Source organism: Telmatherina bonti (assembly GCF_933228915.1).
Source record: "Telmatherina bonti genome assembly, chromosome: 22".
Lineage (NCBI taxonomy): Eukaryota > Metazoa > Chordata > Actinopteri > Atheriniformes > Telmatherinidae > Telmatherina > Telmatherina bonti.
In genome coordinates this window covers 26,887,573-26,907,782 of record NC_136631.1, presented here as the reverse complement: position 1 = coordinate 26,907,782, position 20,210 = coordinate 26,887,573, and the positions used below count along the sequence as shown (strand labels likewise).

At 43.1% G+C, this 20,210-nt stretch overlaps 1 protein-coding gene across 1 annotated transcript in view; it reads right to left on the bottom strand.

Annotated features, from left to right (window-relative positions):
• The window catches only part of akap6 (A kinase (PRKA) anchor protein 6), a gene marked incomplete at its 5' end in the record, with an annotated part of 238,431 nt that extends 221,301 nt beyond the window's left edge, over positions 1-17,130 (bottom strand). Inside the window, 4 exons of the mRNA XM_079261663.1 lie at positions 4,236-4,407; positions 5,536-5,810; positions 6,916-6,990; positions 17,095-17,130. Of these exons, the coding sequence (XP_079117789.1) occupies positions 4,236-4,407; positions 5,536-5,810; positions 6,916-6,990; positions 17,095-17,130 (558 nt within the window). The remainder of the gene's footprint in view (positions 1-4,235; positions 4,408-5,535; positions 5,811-6,915; positions 6,991-17,094) is intronic.
• Positions 17,131-20,210: the final 3,080 nt, after the last annotated feature.

Genomic DNA, 20,210 nt, shown 5'->3' with positions numbered 1-20,210 from the left:
GGTGCATCCACCAGCCCGGTCCGTCCATCCGTCCACCAGCCGGGTCTGTCCATCTGTCCACCAGCCCAGTCCGTCCATCCGTCCACGAGCCCGGTGCATCCACCAGCCCGGTCTGTCCATCCGTCCACCAGCCGGGTCTGTCCATCTGTCCAGAGCCCCGGTCCTCCCAACAGCCACGTGGATTGACTTCCCCAGGGCCGCTCTGCGTGTACGGGGGAGGCGGGGGGGGGGGGGGGGGGGGGGGGGGGGGGGGCTGCAAGGTTGGAGAAAACCTGGTGTCTGAGTTACACAGGAGTCCGAGTCTAGCAGCTGGTCTGGTCCGGTTCAGTCCGGATCATAGCTCAAAGCTACAGGCTAACTAAAGCTTGCTAACTCAGGCTGTTATGAGTCCCAGTCCAGCAGCAGTGTTGCTGTTTTTTCTTCTTCTGAACATCTCAGCTTTAATTTCAGGCTCAGATCAGTTGATCTTCCTGTACTGATCCAGAAAACTGGTTCCAGTGCCAGTCCACATTTAACCAAACTAACCAGCTGGTCTGTGGATCGCAGCTCCACACACAACTATCTGGCTTGTTAGATGACGGCTCCACACTGGGTTTTCTGGGCTTCTCCTGACAGAAGTTTGCTTCTGTTAAAGAAACAAGACCCAACAAAATAGTTTAAATCTTGCTGTGGAACCGGAATCTGTTTACGTCCCTGAAATGTGGAAAATCATTAATCAGATTTTCCTTTTTGCTTCATCATTATTATTGTTGTTGTTGTTGTTATTGTTGTTAAGGGAACCTGGATTGCTGTGATGTGTACAGTGTTTACAGTCCTTTCAGCAGCAGGTTGTGAAGCAGAAACAAACCACCAGATGGCGCTGCAGACCAGGACATGAATCTGCTCACTTTATTCATCACTATGATGAAGTCACATTGAAGTCTGGATAATAATCTTGGAGTTTTTATTATTATTATTATTGTTATTATTATTAATGTGAATGCCCATAGGGCAGCCCATTCAGGAGATATTTTCTACGACTTTTGGTCTTTGTAACATTTAAACTTTTTAAGTTATTCAATTTTTTGTCAATGTATTGAAATCCGTTCCTGTGATTGAACGAAACGGAATTCAGCTCAGTGATTGGTCCATTTTGTGCACCAGTACACAGGTACACATACAAGGCACTGGTTCAAATGAAGCATTTAACATACAGCTCTGTTGTAGTTTGTCGGCTGCTGCTTGTGTGATGGCGTGCAGTTCTGCAGGCTGCTCAATGTGAACTGTTGGTCTCAGCTGCACACTTCAAGGAACAAAGGAATTTATTTGCAAATGTCTCAGTTAAATATGAAGGATTTGTTCCAACAATGCTCCCTGCAACATTTCAACACTTTGATAAATCTTAAACACATTAAAAAAAAAAAAAATTTAAAAAAAGTTTTTCACATTGAACAATAAAGTCTTTCACATCTTTACTGGAGTTTAGTTCAACCTCACTTGTTTTTGCAATCCCACTAATTCCACCCTGCTGGAAGTGGGAAAAAGGCAATTGGAAAAAATTGGATTGTTTTTTTTCAAGGTGCAACTAAGAGTGTTAGTGGTGTAGTGAGTTAAGTCAGTGTGCTTCAATACAGGAGTTCATGGGTTCATGTCCCAAAGTGGGCCAACTAGTAAAAATATCAGTTATGCTTTTTTTTTTTTCCCAATTTCTTCTACTTATGCAATTTCATTTCAATCATTCAGCATAGTTCAATACATGGGCATTCACATTTGCTATTATTTCAATAATAGCTGGTTCTAATTATTATTATTATTATTATTATTATTATTATTATTTATTTTGTTAGGTTCAGGCCAAATCTGACACCAGCATGTAGGATCGGCGTCTGAACATGTGCAGCAACAACACAACGCCTGTTTCCGTGACAGACTGTGTTTTCTAATCTGCAGTTCTCTGGAGACGACATGAAGACGTCGGAACTCAGTAAAGGACCTGTTCCGGTTTTTGTCAGGGCACCAAGTCTTTCTCCGGAAGTAAAATGACAGAACCTGGATCAAATGTAGAAATAATGTTGATCATTTTCCTCAACACTGATGATATGCAGTGTTTATGCAGCAAGGTACAACCATCCAAAGGCTCCCAGACTGGTGTTGGAGGTAACGTTTGATTTTAGAAATCAGCAGAATTTGGTCCCAACTTGTGATAAATCCAACCTGCAGCTCCTGAATTTACAGGAAGTCCAGCTAAATTTCCATCCATGATGCATTTACATTAAGGTCTCCTGCAGAATAAAAGAGAGATTTCTGTTTCTACAAACAACTGTGATCTCTGAAATTTGCAGTTTCACGTCTGCTTACATCACGTCTGGGAATATGCTACACTTTTGCATATACTTCTATATTAAAAATGTCTGAAAAACACCCACATGAGGGTGTAAAACCCTTTTAGCGATATTTGAGAGTTTTCTCTAAACACAGACATTCGCATTTTTTAGTGTGATATTTAGGTTTTGTGCAGTTCTGGGGTAATGGAAAAGCAGCTAGTGAGAAGGATGTCGTCCTCGGAACAAAGCGCTTGTAACTCTTGCTGAGATGTGGAGTATCAGCCAGAAAGAGATGGATGCCTCAGCTATGTGGTAGCAGAACACTATCACAACGTGACGCCGTTCTCAGAGCAGAACAAAAATGCGACTCAAAAACAAAGGACCATGGTCCCGATCCAACAGTTTGTGTTCTCACTCATGTCTAAGGGTTAGGGTTACACTAATGTGTAAAATAGTCTCAGTAATGTGTAAGAAATCCCATTATTGTGTTCTCCGGCTTCCTCCCACCGTCCAAAGACATGATGTTAGGTTGACTGGTTACTCTAACTGGCCCACAGGACTGAGTGGGTGTGTGTCCCTGTGATGGAGCGGCGAGCTGTCTAGTGTGTACCCCGCCTTTCACCCAAAGCCAGCTGGGATAGGCTCCAGCTTCCCACCACCCTGAACTGGATTAAGCAGTTATGAAAAATCAATCAATCAATCAATAGACAAAGATGTTTTATACAGCAGTAACAGTAATAAAGTACGCACTGATGTACCCTCACACACACACACACACACACACACGCGCGCACACACACACACACACACTGACATATTGATGTAAAACACTGCAACTATTTTAAACTCATAAAAACTCCTAAAACGAAGCATATCTCAGATCCTCCGCCATGGCAGGATGCAGCCCAGATATTTGCTTTCTTGTGAAAGTAAAGGAATATATTTAGTTTTTGATTTTAACCTTTCACATAAGATCAATAAAAATCAGGTGATAGCAACCTGGCAGAGGCATGAAACTCTGAAGGTATGAGAATGAACTGGAAGTTTGAATCTTGGCAAAACAAACAGCAGTGTTGCAGCAGAGTTCACACAAAACCATGTTTGCAGAAGATTTCAACATTTTAAACCACAAGTTTCCAGGTTTTCAAACATTTTTGGCAAATATGCAGACAGCAGTTTTCAGATCTCATGTTACAAGGTGCCAGACGCTTTCAGCAAACTATCATGGTGGGACGACGATGATGGAAACTGACAATGCCGACATGAAAACAGCGACGCTGCAACAAGGGGTTGCAAATATGCATGTTGCACTTTCCAAAAGAAAAATTCCCGTAACAAAGTGAGTTTGCAGAGATGTAAACTTTTTTAAACAATTTTTTAGATTTTCAAAATAATTTTGAAGGTTTTCAAACTTTATTTCTGGTTTTAAATTTGTTCAATTCAAAATGTTTTCTTTCAGTTTCAGATTATGGCAGATTCTAATCCCATAACTGTGACGGAAATTCTGTGACCTGATATGGATGGGAAGGACTGCTGCATGCATGTCTGGGATAAAACAAGAATCTGTTCATGTACATGTGTGTCTGCATGTTTGTATGCAGAGATATATACTGGATAAAATGAAATAAATGTATATGTTCCCTCTGAGATTAAAGTATGTTTTATTCTATAATTTCTGGTTGGACTGTTATCAGCTGAGGGAACTTCTGCTGCCTCATTCACCTCCCCTGTTTGCTATTTAGAATATTGTTTATTTTCTTTGTTTTTGCAGCATCTGCATCCAGCTGGACTATCTGTGCTGCTGCAGGAGTTCATGCTTGTGTTGTTCTCACTCTCATATGTAAGTCGCTTTGGATAAATGTGTCTGCCACATGACTGTAGAATAGAATAGAATCTTCTCTGATTCTACAGCCATGCATATCTCATGCCCACCTTCAGCTGCACCAGGTGGACGTCCACGTGTCTGTTGTCAGCATCTTGTCCCACAGAGTGTGTGAGTTGTGTGACCCGCTCGCTGGTCGCTCTCAGCCACTTCTCAATCTCTGGCAGGTGGAGGATGACCTTCCAGTCAGCTCCGGTGTGGAGAGGAGGAAGTTTCTTTGTCCTGCAGAAATACAGAAAGTGATCAACTTCATGCAGGACGATATAACCCAGAGGTGTCCAAGTCTTTCCTCGAGTTCTGCACAGCGACTGACTAGAGTCAGCTGTGCTGGATCAGATGGCCGCTTTGGTGACTGTAGATGACCTCGAGCCGATCCCTGGCCCTCCGAGGCGGCGACGTCTCTTTCAAAAGTCTGCCCTATCAACTTTAAATGGTACTTTCTGAGGGATCGTGGCCCTTCTGGACCGGAGCTGGACATCCTGATGTAACTATTAAAGGCATCAACATGGTGGATGGTGCAGTCTTTTTTCATTAGATCTAGATGGTTTAGATGGACAAGCCGACACTGTTATTTAATGTTCTCTAATAATGAAAGATGACACCTGCATTCTTACTTAGTAAACAGGTCTGAACAGATCTGGTCTGAAATGTGCTGGTCTGAGATGGGACCGTCTGAGCTGGGATGGTCTGAACTGTGCTGGTCTGAGCTGGGACGGTCTGAACTGTGCTGGTCTGAACTGTGCTGGTCTGAACTGGGACGGTCTGAACTGGGACGGTCTGAGCTGGGACGGTCTGAGCTGGGACGGTCTGAAATGGGACGGTCTGAGCTGGGACGGTCTGAGCTGGGACGGTTTGAACTGGGACGGTCTGAAATGTGCTGGTCTGAGCTGGAACGGTCTGAACTGGGACGGTTTGAACTGGGACGGTCTGAAATGTGCTGGTCTGAATTTTGCTGGTCTGAGATGGGACGGTCTGAACTGTGCTGGTCTGAACTGGGACGGTCTGAGTTGGGACGGTCTGAGCTGGGACAGTCTGAGATGGGACGGTCTGAAGTGTGCTGGTCTGAGCTGGAACGGTCTGAACTGGGATGGTTTGAACTGGGACGGTCTGAGCTGGGACAGTTTGAACTGGGACGGTTTGAACTGGGACAGTCTGAAGTGTGCTGGTCTGAGATGGGACGGTCTGAGCTTTGTACTGCCCTCTGGAGGATGTTCTAGCTAACAACAATGCTGAGACACAGGGACATATGATATGTACATAATCACAAAACGGGAGCATAAATGAGGCTTGATGCTTTGCCTGGGAGCTAGTGTTAAACTGGGACATAAGAACATTAACTGCCTGAGTTACCTTTGGGTGAAGGCTCGCCCAGTATAGGGTCCTCTGCTTCCACTGGGGCCAGGGCCCAGTAAGGAGACCCCATCCTGGGACTGGTGATCTAGGTCTAAGATGACGGGGTTGGTCGTGGACTCTGCAGAAGATGACGTGGTGCCAAGGTTCAGAGTTGGGGTGATAGAAGTGCACATCGGGGATGGAGTATGAGGGCTGACCGGGGACAGAGCTGCAATGCTCATGTCATGGGATAGTTCCTGATTCCTGATGTAGGTGGATGTCAGTGCAGGTAACTGGAGCAAGAAGGACATAAAAGTCAGTAGATGTCATAAAAATGTTTCTGATCAAAATGAAACCGCGGTTGTTCTACGTTCTTCTTACTTTAAGTGGGAGATTGGGTACCTGTCAATCAAAAGGACACGCTCCTAAATGAGATTAAATTCTTTTTAAACGGGCGAGTTAGAAAAAAAAATTCACTCCCCCCCACAGTTGTCATGAAGGTAAACCTGACCTATTAAACCTAAAATGGATTTTTGTACCAGGCTGTAAACATGTTTATTCCTGCTGTAAATGTGTTTATTTATGCTGTAAACATGTTTATTTCTGCTGTAAACATGTTTATTCCTGCTGTAATCATGTTTATTTCTGCTGTAAACATGTTTATTCCTGCTGTAAACATGTTTATTCCTGCTGTAATCATGTTTATTCCTGCTGTAATCATGTTTATTTCTGCTGTAAACATGTTTATTTCTGCTGTAAACATGTTTATTCCTGCTGTAAACATGTTTATTCCTGCTATAAACATGTTTATTCCTGCTGTAATCATGTTTATTCCTGCTGTAAACGTGTTTATTCCTGCTGTAAATGTGTTTATTTATGCTGTAAACATGTTTATTTCTGCTGTAAACATGTTTATTTCCGCTGTAAACATGTTTATTCCTGCTGTAATCATGTTTATTCCTGCTGTAAACATGTTTATTCCTGCTGTAAACATGTTTATTTCTGCTGTAAACATGTTTATTCCTGCTGTAAACATGTTTATTCCTGCTGTAATCATGTTTATTCCTGCTGTAAACATGTTTATTCCTGCTGTAATCTGTCACAATCAGCCTTGCTTCCTCCAGCATTGCTGCTTGCCACACCCCTAATCAGTTCACTGCTCTCACCTGCCTCTGCCACCTGTTCACAATCCCCATCAGTTCAGCCTGTGTATATATGCAGCTTCCACCACTGACTCACTGCCACATTGTCATTGCTCTCATGCCTGACCTTCAAGCACTCCGACCACAATTGCCTGCCCGTTACCGACCTGATCCGTCCCCAACTACCACTTCCTGCCTTGCCCTTGGAGCCTGCTCCCCAGTGGTTACTGGGTTTCTGTCCTGGAGGACCACCAACCGTGAGTTGTGGATCTTCAGTCATCTTGTTGTGCTTGGTGTCTACTCTGTCGCCCCAGAGGAAGGTTCCTCTGCTCTGCTCATTGGGAACCAGAGTTCAACTCCAGCACCGAACCTCACCAAGTGGCTAAAACTGTTAACTTGCCCAGATCTCTTGTGCTGCTTTTGGGTCCTTTCTCCGATCATTTCAGTAATCATGTTTATTTCTGCTGTAAACACGTTTATTTCTGCTGTGAAGTTGGTCTTTTTAACATGGGAGTCTATGGGGATTTGTTGTTTTGCAGCCCCTAGTGGATGAAGGGGGAACTGAAGTTTTAAGCACTTCTGCATAGGCTTCACTTTTAACCGCCGAAGGCTCCATCCATCTTTCGTCCATCTTTTATCTATCTTTCTACGGTCTATGGGGGCTTCCAATCAATCCCCCGAGTCTCACTGTCATTGCCCACATGAGCATTGAAGTCCCCTGACAGAACAAGGCAGGGTGCTCCGTCTGGAGAAAACATAACAGGGTAAAAACATGATGTGACGTGCACAAGTTGGAGCAAACTAGCAAAGATTTAACAAACTGAAAAACTGCAAGAGAGGAAAAGATCAAGCACCAATTCCAGTAAAAACAACAGAAATAAAACCCAGTGAGACCTGTTCCACGTTTCTCAGATTCATATCTCATGTCACTTCCAGTAAATCCACTTCCACGGACCGCCCGGAAAACCTGAAACTGGATCGACATACCAGGCAGAAGAGACATGTTTATAACTGCCGGTTCACCGTAGTCCAGAATAAAATGTCTCTGAAAACCGCTTCCTTGTCTGGGACTAGTCCTAAACCCAGTCCAGGAAACCAGACCTTAGTCTGGGACTAGTCCTAAACCCAGTCCAGGAAACCAGACCTTAGTCTGGGACTAGTTCTAAACCCAGCCCAGGAAAGCGGTCCTTAGATTGGGACTAGTTCTAAACCCAGCCCAGGAAAGCGGTCCTTAGATTGTGACTAGTTCTAACCCCAGTCCAGGAAACCAGACCTTAGTCTGGGACTAGTCCTAAACCCAGTCCAGGAAACCAGACCTTAGTCTGGGACTAGTTCTAAACCCAGCCCAGGAAACCGGACCTTAGATTGGGACTAGTTCTAACCCCAGTCCAGGAAACCAGACCTTAGTCTGGGACAAGCTCTAAACCCAGTCCAGGAAACCAGACCTTAGTCTGGGACTAGTTCTAAACCCAGCCCAGGAAAGCGGTCCTTAGATTGGGACTAGTTCTAACCCCATTCCAGGAAACCAGACCTTAGTCTGGGACAAGCTCTAAACCCAGTCCAGGAAACCAGACCTTAGTCTGGGACAAGCTCTAAACCCAGTCCAGGAAACCAGACCTTAGTCTGGGACTAGTTCTAAACCCAGTCCAGGAAACCAGACCTTAGTCTGGGTCTAGTTCTAAACCCAGTCCAGGAAACCAGACCTTAGTCTGGGACTAGTCATATACCCTGTCTGGGAAAGTGGTCCTTCGTTTCTGACTCATCCTAAAGCCAGTCTCTGAAACTGGAGTCGGGTGGACCAGTGACAAGCTGGTGAATGGAGGTCTGCGTGGAACTTGACTACATTCTGACTTTTAAATCCAACCAAAAAAACTGTATATTTGTATTATTGTTATTTAACTGTAATTTGCGGTTTTGTTGTTTCTTTTAGGCTGTTATGTATTTTTTACAGGGTACATTATTGGTTAGTTGCATGCAGGACTGTCGGACCTTTAACTTTTCATTATAAGTTGCTAACTTTGTAGCACAGAGGAGAGGGTTAGGATAAATAGTTATTTTAGTTAATTCAGAGGGTTGGACATGACAGAAACTATTTAGACACAAGTCAGATCCTGGTTCTAAGGATGCTTCAGAGACCACAACAGGCTCAACATTATAAGTAGAAGGAAGAATATTGTGGATTTGATCTCAAACAGCACTCCGGCTCCTAGTAAGCCTGGCTACAGTGCTGAAAAGAAACCAAGGGTTGTTTTTGTTTTCCTCTATCAATGGTGAATAATAAGCTGTTCTTGCCGTTCTTAAGGCTTTTTTGTATACAATTAAACTTTCTTTCCAGGTGGGCGATACACTAATGCTAAAAGGAGCGGTTTCTCTGAATTCCATTTTGGATGAGATAAATTTAATATCAGGAATTCAAAGGATTTATAGATAGTTTTGAGCTTAGGACTAATTAATAATTCTGACTGAAAAATAGCTGCAACACCTCCTCCTCTGCCTGTAGTTCTAGGAATGTGAAAGTTTAAATAGTTAGCTGGCGTAGCTTCATTAATACTAACATAATCCTCTTGCTGTAACCAGGTTTCCGTAAGACAGAATAAATCAATGTGGTGATCACCTATCAAGTCATTGACTAATATAGACTTATTTGGGAGGGATCTGATATTCATTAGGCCACACTTTGTCTTATTTTCAGATTTTATTAGATCCATTGTTTTTATTTTTATAAGGTTTTCACGATTAACCCCAGAAGTGTTTTTGTGTTGTTTAATTCTTACTGCTGGGGAGTTGTATAAGGTCGGAATGGGGTTTTGGGTGGTCGGTGGCAGGTGAGAAGCTGCAGAAAAGTGTGTAGGACTACAATTCTGCCTCCTGGTCCCAACCCTGAGTTGTCAATTTAGCTGACTAATAAAAGAGTCCATATTGCTAGATAAGAGAGCAGCTCCATCCAACGTGGGATGGATGCCATCTCTCCTAATAAGACCAGGCTTTCCCCAAAAAGCGCTCCAATTATCTATAAAACCCACGTTGTTATCGGGACACCACCTAGACAACCAGCGGTTGAAGGATGACATGCGGCTAAACATGTCATCGCTGATTAAATTTGGCAAGGGACCAGAATCCGTCATGCTCTTGGCAAAGTTACACACCGAAGCAACATTAATTTTAGTGACCTCCGATTGGTGTAACCGGGTGTCGTTACCGCCGACGTGAATTACAATCTTACAGCCTTAGTCAGCAGTTTTTAAATACAATTCGACATCGCCCGCTCTGGCCCCAGGAATGCATTTGACTATGGTCCCCGGTGTCTCTAGTGCCACGTTTCTGACTATGGAACTACCTAGAGCCTCGGCTCCAAAGCTGCCAAGCTGCTACACTTAATACACCTACCGTTATCACTAAAGGAGGCAGAGGAGTAGCTAAACATCAGACACACCGAGCAAGAAAAGGCAAGGGACCAGGGTGTGGGAAGAGAGCTAGCAGCCATGCTAAAACCGAGTGCTTGAGATGTCAAGTCAAGTAAACAGAAAGCCAAAGATCCCAAAAATAAATGCAATATATAGAACAGTGGTTTGGGAAGATATTGTGCGCTGAAGTGAGTGGTTGGTTAACAATAGATAGAAGTTAGAAAGAAGTTTAAGGAGCCAACGGCTCGTAGCAATCCGCAGTAACACACGCTAGGCAAACAGGAAATGACACAATACATTACCGGAACGTCAGCACGTCCAATCAACCTAACATGCATGTCTTTGGGTGGGAGAAAGCCAGAGTACCCAGAAAATCCATGCATACACAGGGAGAACATGCAAACTCCACACACAAAGGTCAAACCCTGCTCAAGCCAAGGATCAAACCAGTGACCTTCTTGCTGTGAGGCCACTGTGTAACCTCACTTTGTATTTCTCAAAGTAAAACATAAAATGTATCAGTCACATACCTGCCTGCACCTCCAAACCCCTCAGCATGCTGATTAGCAGCCAGAAGATGAAACATGGAGGATGGTTCTCTGCCGTGTCTTTCACAAACCAACTGTGGTACTGCACACACTCAGTGTGTGTGTGTGCTGTTTCATAACAGCTGCAGATTTGTATCCTTTTAGGCTCCATCAGTTGCAGACAACAGACAAATAAAATGTTTTATTCATTGTCTTTGCTTTGAATAACAAACAGTTTGTCTGAAGGTTTCAGGACAAAACCAACATTCTTCTCATCACCACTGTAGCATGAGTCAGAAAACACTCATCAGCATCAATGTGGCACTGTCCAGACCACATGTGCAGGTAAAAGTATTTTTGAAGTCCTGCTCTGAAGTAGAAACTCAGCTTATTGATCAGGTTGATTAACCTGTCTGACAGCATTAAATCTCTAGTAGGTAATGTTGCTCAGAGACGTGTTCCTCTGGGTGAAGCGGTTCCTCGTCCTGATAGTAGTCTATACATTCTGTAATCATGGACAATAAAATATATATAGTTAGACCCCTCAGTTTACTGTAAAAACTCTGACCAATCCAAATGTTCCGACCCAAATGGAGTTGTTCATTTCTTATATTTCGTAGCTTCTTCTCCTGGCTCCCCTCCTCCCCCTCCAGCAGCGCATACCTGATAGCCACACCCTGCATATAAACAGTGTGTTAGGATGAAAATACAAAGTAGTAAAGAAGATACTCAAAAGGCAAACATGACTGAGAAAATGCAGGAAGGATTTCCCGACCCGGCTCGGTTTATTTGCCTCCTGCAACAAGGTCCAGTGGAGCAGCTGGAATCCTGCATCAGACCAGAACGGGACAACATTCCTCTCCTAAAACTCCAGCAGCTGCTCTCCTCACTTCCAAGATGTTTACAGACAGAGGTTAGAAGAAAAGAAAATGCTAACAACGCTAAACATCACCCCCGAACTACTTTTTACACATGCTAACCACTTTTAACAGCTGCACTGAACATCATCCTGAAACTAATGTTTACATATGCTAATGGATGTTAACAATGCTAAACACATGCTAATCACTGCTAATGAATCACCCTGGAGATTCACATTTGCCATTAGATGATAAAAAGATCTCCGTTGCATCATCTGACTTGTTTATCTCCTACTGTGGATGAAAAATGGCCTGATGATGTTCATAAATCATGATATAATGGTTTTCTTTATATTTTTTCTTTTTTTCTCAGACATGAAACTGAGTATAGAAGTACTTGTCTATGAGGCGGGTCAGGATGAGTTCAGCTGGTATGAACAAATATGACATCATTTGCATGACCTCATCGGTCAGACGACTACAGGGAAGCGATGAGGCGGCGCAGCGTGGAAGCAGAGTGAGATGGAAAGTTACAGGAAGAGAAAGCAGAGACGAGGATGCTGCTGATGAAACAGGCTAGGATCAATACTTCGCACTAGCTGGGAGCAAAGTTCTGATCATGATTCCTGACAGTGACCCTCTTACACATCCAAACATGATTCACTTCTTACATTCCCTTTTCAGCATCCCATTATTCTGCAGGAACATCATCCCTTCTTTTTATAAATTCATTTTTATCACTTGTGCAAACTTACAAAAGCATTAAACTCTGGCTCCTAGTTCAATTTGTTGATGTGAACATGCCTGTATTTACCGAAACGCAGTAGCCGAACCATCGTTTGTGGCATAAAAGCGAGATTGGTAGCGTGGCCTCTAAGTGCAAATTGTATAAAAGACCAAAAGTTTAGTTCAAAAGCAGATTAAACTGCTTAATTGACCTCTGTGTTTGTCATTAGTGAGGGCAGTAAATAGGTCAGTTTTCTAGCTGGGATGGAGACCGGACGTGTGAACACACACTCTCTCAGCTTCGCCATGATCTCCATCTATGTCAGGTTAGATACAAATCATTAATCAAAAAGTGAACAAATCTTACCTAACATACTAAATGAACCCTGGACAGAAAGTGTTACTGCCGTACGATGTTATCCCGGACTTGTTCCCGCAGCGTCTGCATCTTTAGTCAGACTGTGTGTTTCTTACAGGAAGCGGTTTCAGACCCTCGCCGATCTCAGGATTCCCAGATGTCTGCAGTTTGTGAAGCAGCAGTTGAAGAAAGTTTTAATGCATTTCATCCTTCTTTAGTAAGATCAAAGTCATGACAGAAACCTCGTCTTGTAAAATTTTTCTCTTGTTTCAATCAAAATGTTGCAGATTTTATTCATCTCCTTGGTATCCTGTTAACTCATACATCACTAGCCAATCAGACGGCAGCATGAAGTCGTGCAGACATGGTGAAAACAAAGTTCAAACTGAGCATCAGGATGAGGAAGACAGGAGATTTAAGGTTGTTTGTCTGAGTATTTACTGGGATTTTCACCCACAACCGTGTCCAGGGTTTCCAGAGAAGGTCTAAAGAAGAGAAAACATCCAACTGACCCTGACCTTATTGTCAGAGGTCAGAGGAGAATGGACAGACTGGTTGGAGATGATAGAAAGACAACAGGAACCCCAATAAGCACTGGTTCCAGCCACGATTTGCAGAACATCATCTCTGAACACATCCAGCCTGGAAGCAGATGGTCTCCAGCAGCAGAAGCCCAAACCGGGTTCCCTCCTGTCAGTAAGAACAGGAAACTCAGGCTACAATTCACACAGACTCACCAGAACTCAACTCTACTCAACTTATCTTTATTTATAGACCACTTTAAAAGCAATCAAGATTGGCCAAAGTGCTGCACAAACACACAAAGCCACATAAAATAGTTAAAGTATAACTATTCTGTGCATTTCAGGCTAATTTATTTTTATTTCTGAGACCAGAAGGGCTGGGATTGATCGAGTTATTGTCACAAATGGCTTTATTTACTTCAGACCGACCCTCTCCGTAGGCTGTCAGATCAGCCTGTGGGCAAAACGAGTGGATTGAGACTCTTCCGCATTAAGCCCCGCCTCCCGCCACTGCACTACATCGGGAGCGCACACCGCACCTGCTTTCACCATCATTGTAACATCTCATAAACAGAAGGATTAGGCTAATATGAACTCAATAAAAAAAACAAACTACAATGTCAACACATAGCATACAGCCCTACATGTTGGAACCTGAATCAGAGCCTGAAAACGAAGTGGAAAACAGCAACCCACAGCAACGAATGCAGCAGGATGTCTCTCTTTGGTAAACTCACCAGCCATTGTTGGAAATAACTTTATCCCACGTTTTCCACCTGCCTGATGTATTTGTACATGCCCTTGTTAACCAGTAGAAGGTAACCAATCAGCAAACCTTATCCCCCGGGACGTCACAAGGATTTCCAAGTAGAAAAACTCTCTAAAACCACGCGTTTTTTGTTGCCATGGAAACCAAACGGAGAGCGTGCTGAAACTCAAACTCAAACTCAAACATGCGTTTAGGTGATAAAAAACAGTGTCGTTCACACGTCTGATTAGGATTCAACACTGTAACACTGTAGAAAGCTCAGAAAACTCCAAATACCAGAATAGGAACCCTTTAAAAGACTGTTTAAAATACATAGAATCAGTAAATTAATAACAAAATATAAAACAGTAAGAGCAGAAAACAATAAAATAAAATTAAATAAGCAGCCTCTCAAACTGATTTAGAAGCCAAAGAGAAAAGATGTTCTAAGAGAGGATTTAAAAGCTGCCGATGAGGCAGTCCGTCTGATGTCCAGTGGCAGCTTGTTCCACAGCTTAGGAGTAACAACGGAAAAAGCATGACCATTTCTCCACTTCTTCTTTCTGCCTTCCATGAAGGCATTTAGAAACAAAGAAGAATTTTAAAATCAATTCTAAAACGAACTGGGAGCCAATGAAGTGAAAATAAAACCGGATAGATGTGCTCTCGTTTTTTAATTCCAGTTAAAAGTCGAGCAGCAGCATTTTGAATCAACTGAAGGCGCGTCACTAACGACTGGCTGAGACCAATATAAAGTGCATTGTAGTAGTCTAAACGAGTTGTGATAAAAACATGGATTAAAATCTCAGTGTCACAAAGACAGAAGAGGTTTAACTTTCGCTAATTGTCCCACCTGAAAAAAGCTGAACTTCACAACCGATGTGACCTGCACATCTTTATTTAGGGTCACTGTCAATTCTCACACCCGGGTTTGTTGTAGTCAGATTTGGACCTAAAGGACCCAGATCAATATCGACTTTGGAGACATCACTGGGTTGGAAAAACATAACCTCTGTCTTTTATCATTTAGATGCAAAAAATGTAAAGACATCCAAGTCTTGATTTCAGCAATGCACTGCAGTAGCTGGTTGGCAGGGTAAGCATTTCCCTTCTTCTCGAATGCCACATAAATTTGGCTGTCAGCATAAAAATGAAACAAGATGCCATGTTTTTGTAGAATAGAGCCAAGAGGAAGTAGATACAGGGAGAAAAGAAGAAGACCAAGTATAGAGCCTTGAGGTACTCCACATGTGAGAGGTGCTGCACGAGACTCTGCGGCTCCAACAGAAACGCTGAAACTTCTCTCTAATAGGTCAGACCAGAACCAATGTAAAGCACCACCCTGAATGCTGACCCAGGTCTCCAGGGGAGACAGGAGGTTTCGATGGTCCACTGTGTCGAAGGCAGCTGTTAGGTCCGACAAAACCAGGACAACAGAGTGACCGGAGTCAGTAGCTAAATAAATATCATTACAAACCTTCAACATGTACGACTCAGTGCTGTGGAGGGTTCTAAACCCAGACTAAAACATCTCCAAAATATTGTGTTCATCCAAGAATGACTTCAGCTGGAAATAAACTGATTTCTCTGGAATCTTGAAAAGAAAAGGAAGAAATCAGCCTAAAATTTGAAAGGTACAGAAGAGTTTAAGCCAGGCTTTTTAATCAATGGAGTCTAAGCTCTATGCCTAAAAGATGCCGGTACAGTCCCACCGCTCCATGCTTATAAGATGCCGGTACAGTCCCACCGCTCCATGCTTATAAGATGCCGGTACAGTCCCATTTAACAAACTATAATTGAAAACATCGAGCACAGAAGGTGCCTCATAGAGTAAAACCTCTCTAAAAAGATGAGGTGGAGTAGGATCCCTGGGAGACCCAGCAGGCTTCATATGACCAATTATTTCTCTGAGAGAAGACAGAGAGGGACAGGTTCAAACTGATGAAAACCAGCAGAACATGTGATCGAGGTGAATGGGTCAAAGGAAAGAGGATCAATGAGGGCTCTAATAGTCAAAACCTTTTTAAGAAAACATTTAAAAATTTGTCCCACACTTCAGTTCAGCTCTTCATGCAAGCTGATTAGGTGGCATTATGAACATTATAAACAGTTTTAAAGAGAACATGAGGATTGTGACAGTTAGAGGAAAAGTACTGTGTTTTAGCAGCTCTCATAGTTCTCTGATAGCAACGCCAGCTGTCCCTTAACACTTGGAAGGACACCTGTAACCTGGTCTTCTTCCACTTACGCTCAGCTCTCCTACAGTCACGTCCAGCAGCTCATGTGATGTCATTTTTCCAGGAATCAGGTCTGGGTTTCGAAAGCCTAGGTTTTAGACGAGCCATTTCATTTAGAATACTTTGACATAAACAACTGAAGTGAAAGGAAAAAGTCTCAACATCTTCATTGCAGCCCAGAGATTCGAACGTAACCAAGTTAAATTCTGCAGAGAACTGAGCTGCAGTGGAGGAATTCACAACATGACAGCATTGGACAGGAGCACAAGGTCGAACTCTATGATACGGGAAAGGCATGGAAAGGCATGTCAAAGACAACAGTCATACGGTCTCAAAACGCTGCATCACAAACCTCTAAGTTGCAAACACTAAAACCGCATGATAAAACCAGATCAAACATGTGTCCATGTTCATGAGTTGGGCCTTGGACAAACTGAACAAGATCAAAAGAATCAATGAAATTTAAAAGTCCTTTGCTGGACAACAGACATGAATATTAAAATCACCAACTATTAAAATTCTGTCATATTTTGGCATTATTCCTGCCAAGAAATCAGCAAAGTCAACAATAAAGTTACTATTGTACCTGGGTGGTCTGTAAATAACAGAACACAACACCAAAGGAGCCGAGACAAGTTCAAATAAGTTCATCACAAAGCTACAATAAGTTGTTGTTGACATGATTAGTTTACAAAAACAAATTTTCCTGTAAACAGTCGCTATACCTCCTTCACAACCTCCACAAGAAGCGGACAATACAAGATGGAGAAACGCTGCTGGTCTGATGACTCCATTTCAGCTTCACATCTACATAGTAGGATCAGAACTTTAGACATTTCTGTGTGAAGACGGGGTCCGACGCGGGCCTAGAAGATGGCGCTGGTGAAGAGGATGATACTATGAGGGGGTGGTGATGAAGAGGACGGTACCACGAAGTGGGTTATTCTCAACAATTATTGTATAAAATACAGACTAATAAGGGTTCAGTAGTGTTTCAACTGACGCTGTAATATCAGTGTGACTGTTAACACTGTCTGCAGCTTCACCTCACCCAGCTGTCCATCTTCTGAGCAGCTATGCAGACCATCTCAGCTCACATTGCTTCTGAAGGATGTTCTTTCCTGGTGTGTGATGTCACAGCAAAACCTATAACAACTGCAGAAAGGAAATACAGACAGTGACAGACAGCTGAAAGGGTGTGTGCATGCCCCATGAGACCTCCAGCCTTGCCCCAGCATGAATAATGTAAGCCATGGTGGTGGTGTTGGGGGTAGATGCCGGGGCGTCTCCTCCCTCTGCATCATGTTATTGGCTGAGCCATGCAGATGTGCACACAGGAGCAGCTGTAGGAAACTTAAAACTTAGTCACGTGTTGTGGCTGCAGGAGTATTATGTTCCCTACCTAACGCACACATTCCAGGAAGCAGGACGGGAAGACGGGGTGCATGGGTGAAACTTCATTTGCAAACTGAAAGTCATTTTCACACATCCAAAGATTCGTGTTAGTCTAGATGGAAACATGAAGGCAGGAGGTGCATTTTTACCACCGTGAGACCAGCGGGACTGAAAGAACTCAAAGACAAAAAAAAGAAAAAAAGAAAAAAAAAAACAGGTAAAAACTGGTAAAAACCTGGTGCAAACACCGCTGCATCACAGCGCTCATTTAAACCAACATGTTTTCAGCTCAGGCTCCAAGCATAAGGGGGGGTGGGGGACGACTTGTCACCTCACATCTCGGTCGCAACAAGAGAAATAAGCTCCACCTAGACCTGGTTGTTCATCATCAGTTCTCCACGTTCCCCTTCACTTCCACCTGGCAGCTCCACAAACACCTCCGTACGATGCTTGTGACGTTTATTTCTTCACTTTCTGTGAAAATCAGCCAGATAGCAAATACAACATTTCGGTAGGGAAACTTCCAGTTTTTCCAGCCGTGGACAAGTTGTGTCATTCCCAGGTGTGCCTCATCATGGGGAGGATTACTCTTTTTAAACCCTAAGTTCTCCCACCAGGCTCAGCGTCCAGAAGAAGAGAAATGTGCAAACAACTGAGCAACCAAAACCATCATATATCATTGCACAAAATATTATAAAGGTGAATTCCACATGATTCGATCATCATTATAAGGAAATATTCTTATTACACCAACATTTATAACCCCCCAATTAGTACAAACCCAAAAAACACCTTGACACCCAAGTCGTCACATGATCCAGGAAGACTTCCTCTGTAAGAACAGCCCTTTCCTCCCTCTCGCCTTACCAAACAGCATGCCACGCACCGCGACAGCTGCCAAGTGTGGGACTAAATGTATGTTCTTCAGGGAAGTTGACATCAACAACAGAGGGAGAGATTATGGACGAGTGCACGTGCTGATGGCTGGCGGAGGGAGTGGTGGCGCTGCTCTCTGACAGTCTGCTGTTCCTGTTGTTGTCTCCATACGTCACTAATGTTTTCTAACCTGAAATTCTGTAGCAAACTGATCAGGAAGGTTGAACCGTGCAACATTCAGATAAAATCTTACGTTTGCAACACGGTAAAATGTTAAATGTGTTTGTCTTCATGAACATTTTATTGTCGGATTATATTATTTTACAGCACTATCACTGCAGCTCAGTGTCCTACTGGAGAGGAGGAGGACACAAGGACAACCTCAGACTGTTTCAGTCCTCTTGTACTTAATACAAGCTGCCCCACAAGTCCAGGAGCCTCATTTATAAACCTGTACGTAGCAACGATGACTACAGGTGGCATACGTACGGAAAACAGGAAACGTGGCGCAAAAAAACTTCCAGGTTTCTACAGCAGCACGTCCCACACCTGTTTCCTTCATAAACCAGGATCAACAGTAAATTTCACCACGTGAGGAAACATCTGGCTATGCCCACGTGTTGGCCATAAAAGGTCAAGCCGACGCCCTGATAAAATTAATCCAACTCATTTCCATGATGGTTCTGCAGGAAAAAAGCAAAAAAAAAAAAAAAAAAAAAAAAAAAAAGGAATTTTCTGGAAAATAAGGAAGAAATTCTAATAGATAAAGATGTAAAATGTAAAAGTATTTTATCTGGTGGAGACGGGATGGACATCACCACCACCAGAAAGACAGAGGAGGTCAGCAGGGGACAGATGCTGTCAACGTCTCATCAGACCACCGGACTTATCCAGAAAGGACAAATAAAGTGGTCAGACAATAAAATGTAGGGAGAAAGTGCATCTTCATTCCGGATCAGGACTCTGACAGCATGAAAAAAAATCTGTTGTGAAAGTTCTACTTTCATCACAGCTCCATACCAACAACCAGCCAAGAGCTTTCGGGAGACCAACGAGTCAGTGGAGCGTAGCAATTTAACCTTCAACCTGCTGAAACTACTCCATCCATCCATCCATCCATCCATCCATCCAGCCATTAATCCATCCAGCCATCCATCCATCTATCTATCTATCTATCTATCTATCTATCTATCTATCTATCTATCTATCTATCTATCTATCTATCTATGGGATTCTGAGCAGGTCAGATCAATCCAGGAGGGCCAGAGGTGGAAGGTAGCTACAAAAATAAGCTAGAGACAGGAGTTAAGGTTGGCTTGCAGATAATCTGCAGAGAACTGAGGGGTGCATGGTGTTTAAGAAGGGAGGAGAACAGGTGAAGAGGATTGGAGTTGATTGGTGATAACTGCAGTGAGCAGGAAGCACGCCCAAATAAGGCAGGAGTCAATGAGGCAGACCAGAACCAGGACACCCTGTCAGGAGGGATTATGTGACCGTTTGTAAATTACTGACAATAGCACATGATCTTTCAGACACGCCTGGTTTTCCATTCGAATTCTGCCTCTTTGTGCAGCTTGAAAGTTTGTTTTCTTCTCAAACATGATGGAAATGAATAAAAAGCTGGATCTATGATCATTTTCTATGTGGAGGTGCATGTTTGGGTGCATTAAAGAGAAATATAAGACTAAACCGTCTCGCTTCTTTCATACTGAGTAAAAGTGCTGCCTAAAATTCAAAACCTTCCAACACTCTTATCTTGAAGTTCATTTACATCATATATAATGATCAACATCATGTGTTAATTTCATCCAATCAGAAGCTAGCACCCCAGATCAATGAAATGTCCTCCAGTACAATTCATCCAAGAATTAACAAACAAACAAAATACATAACAGG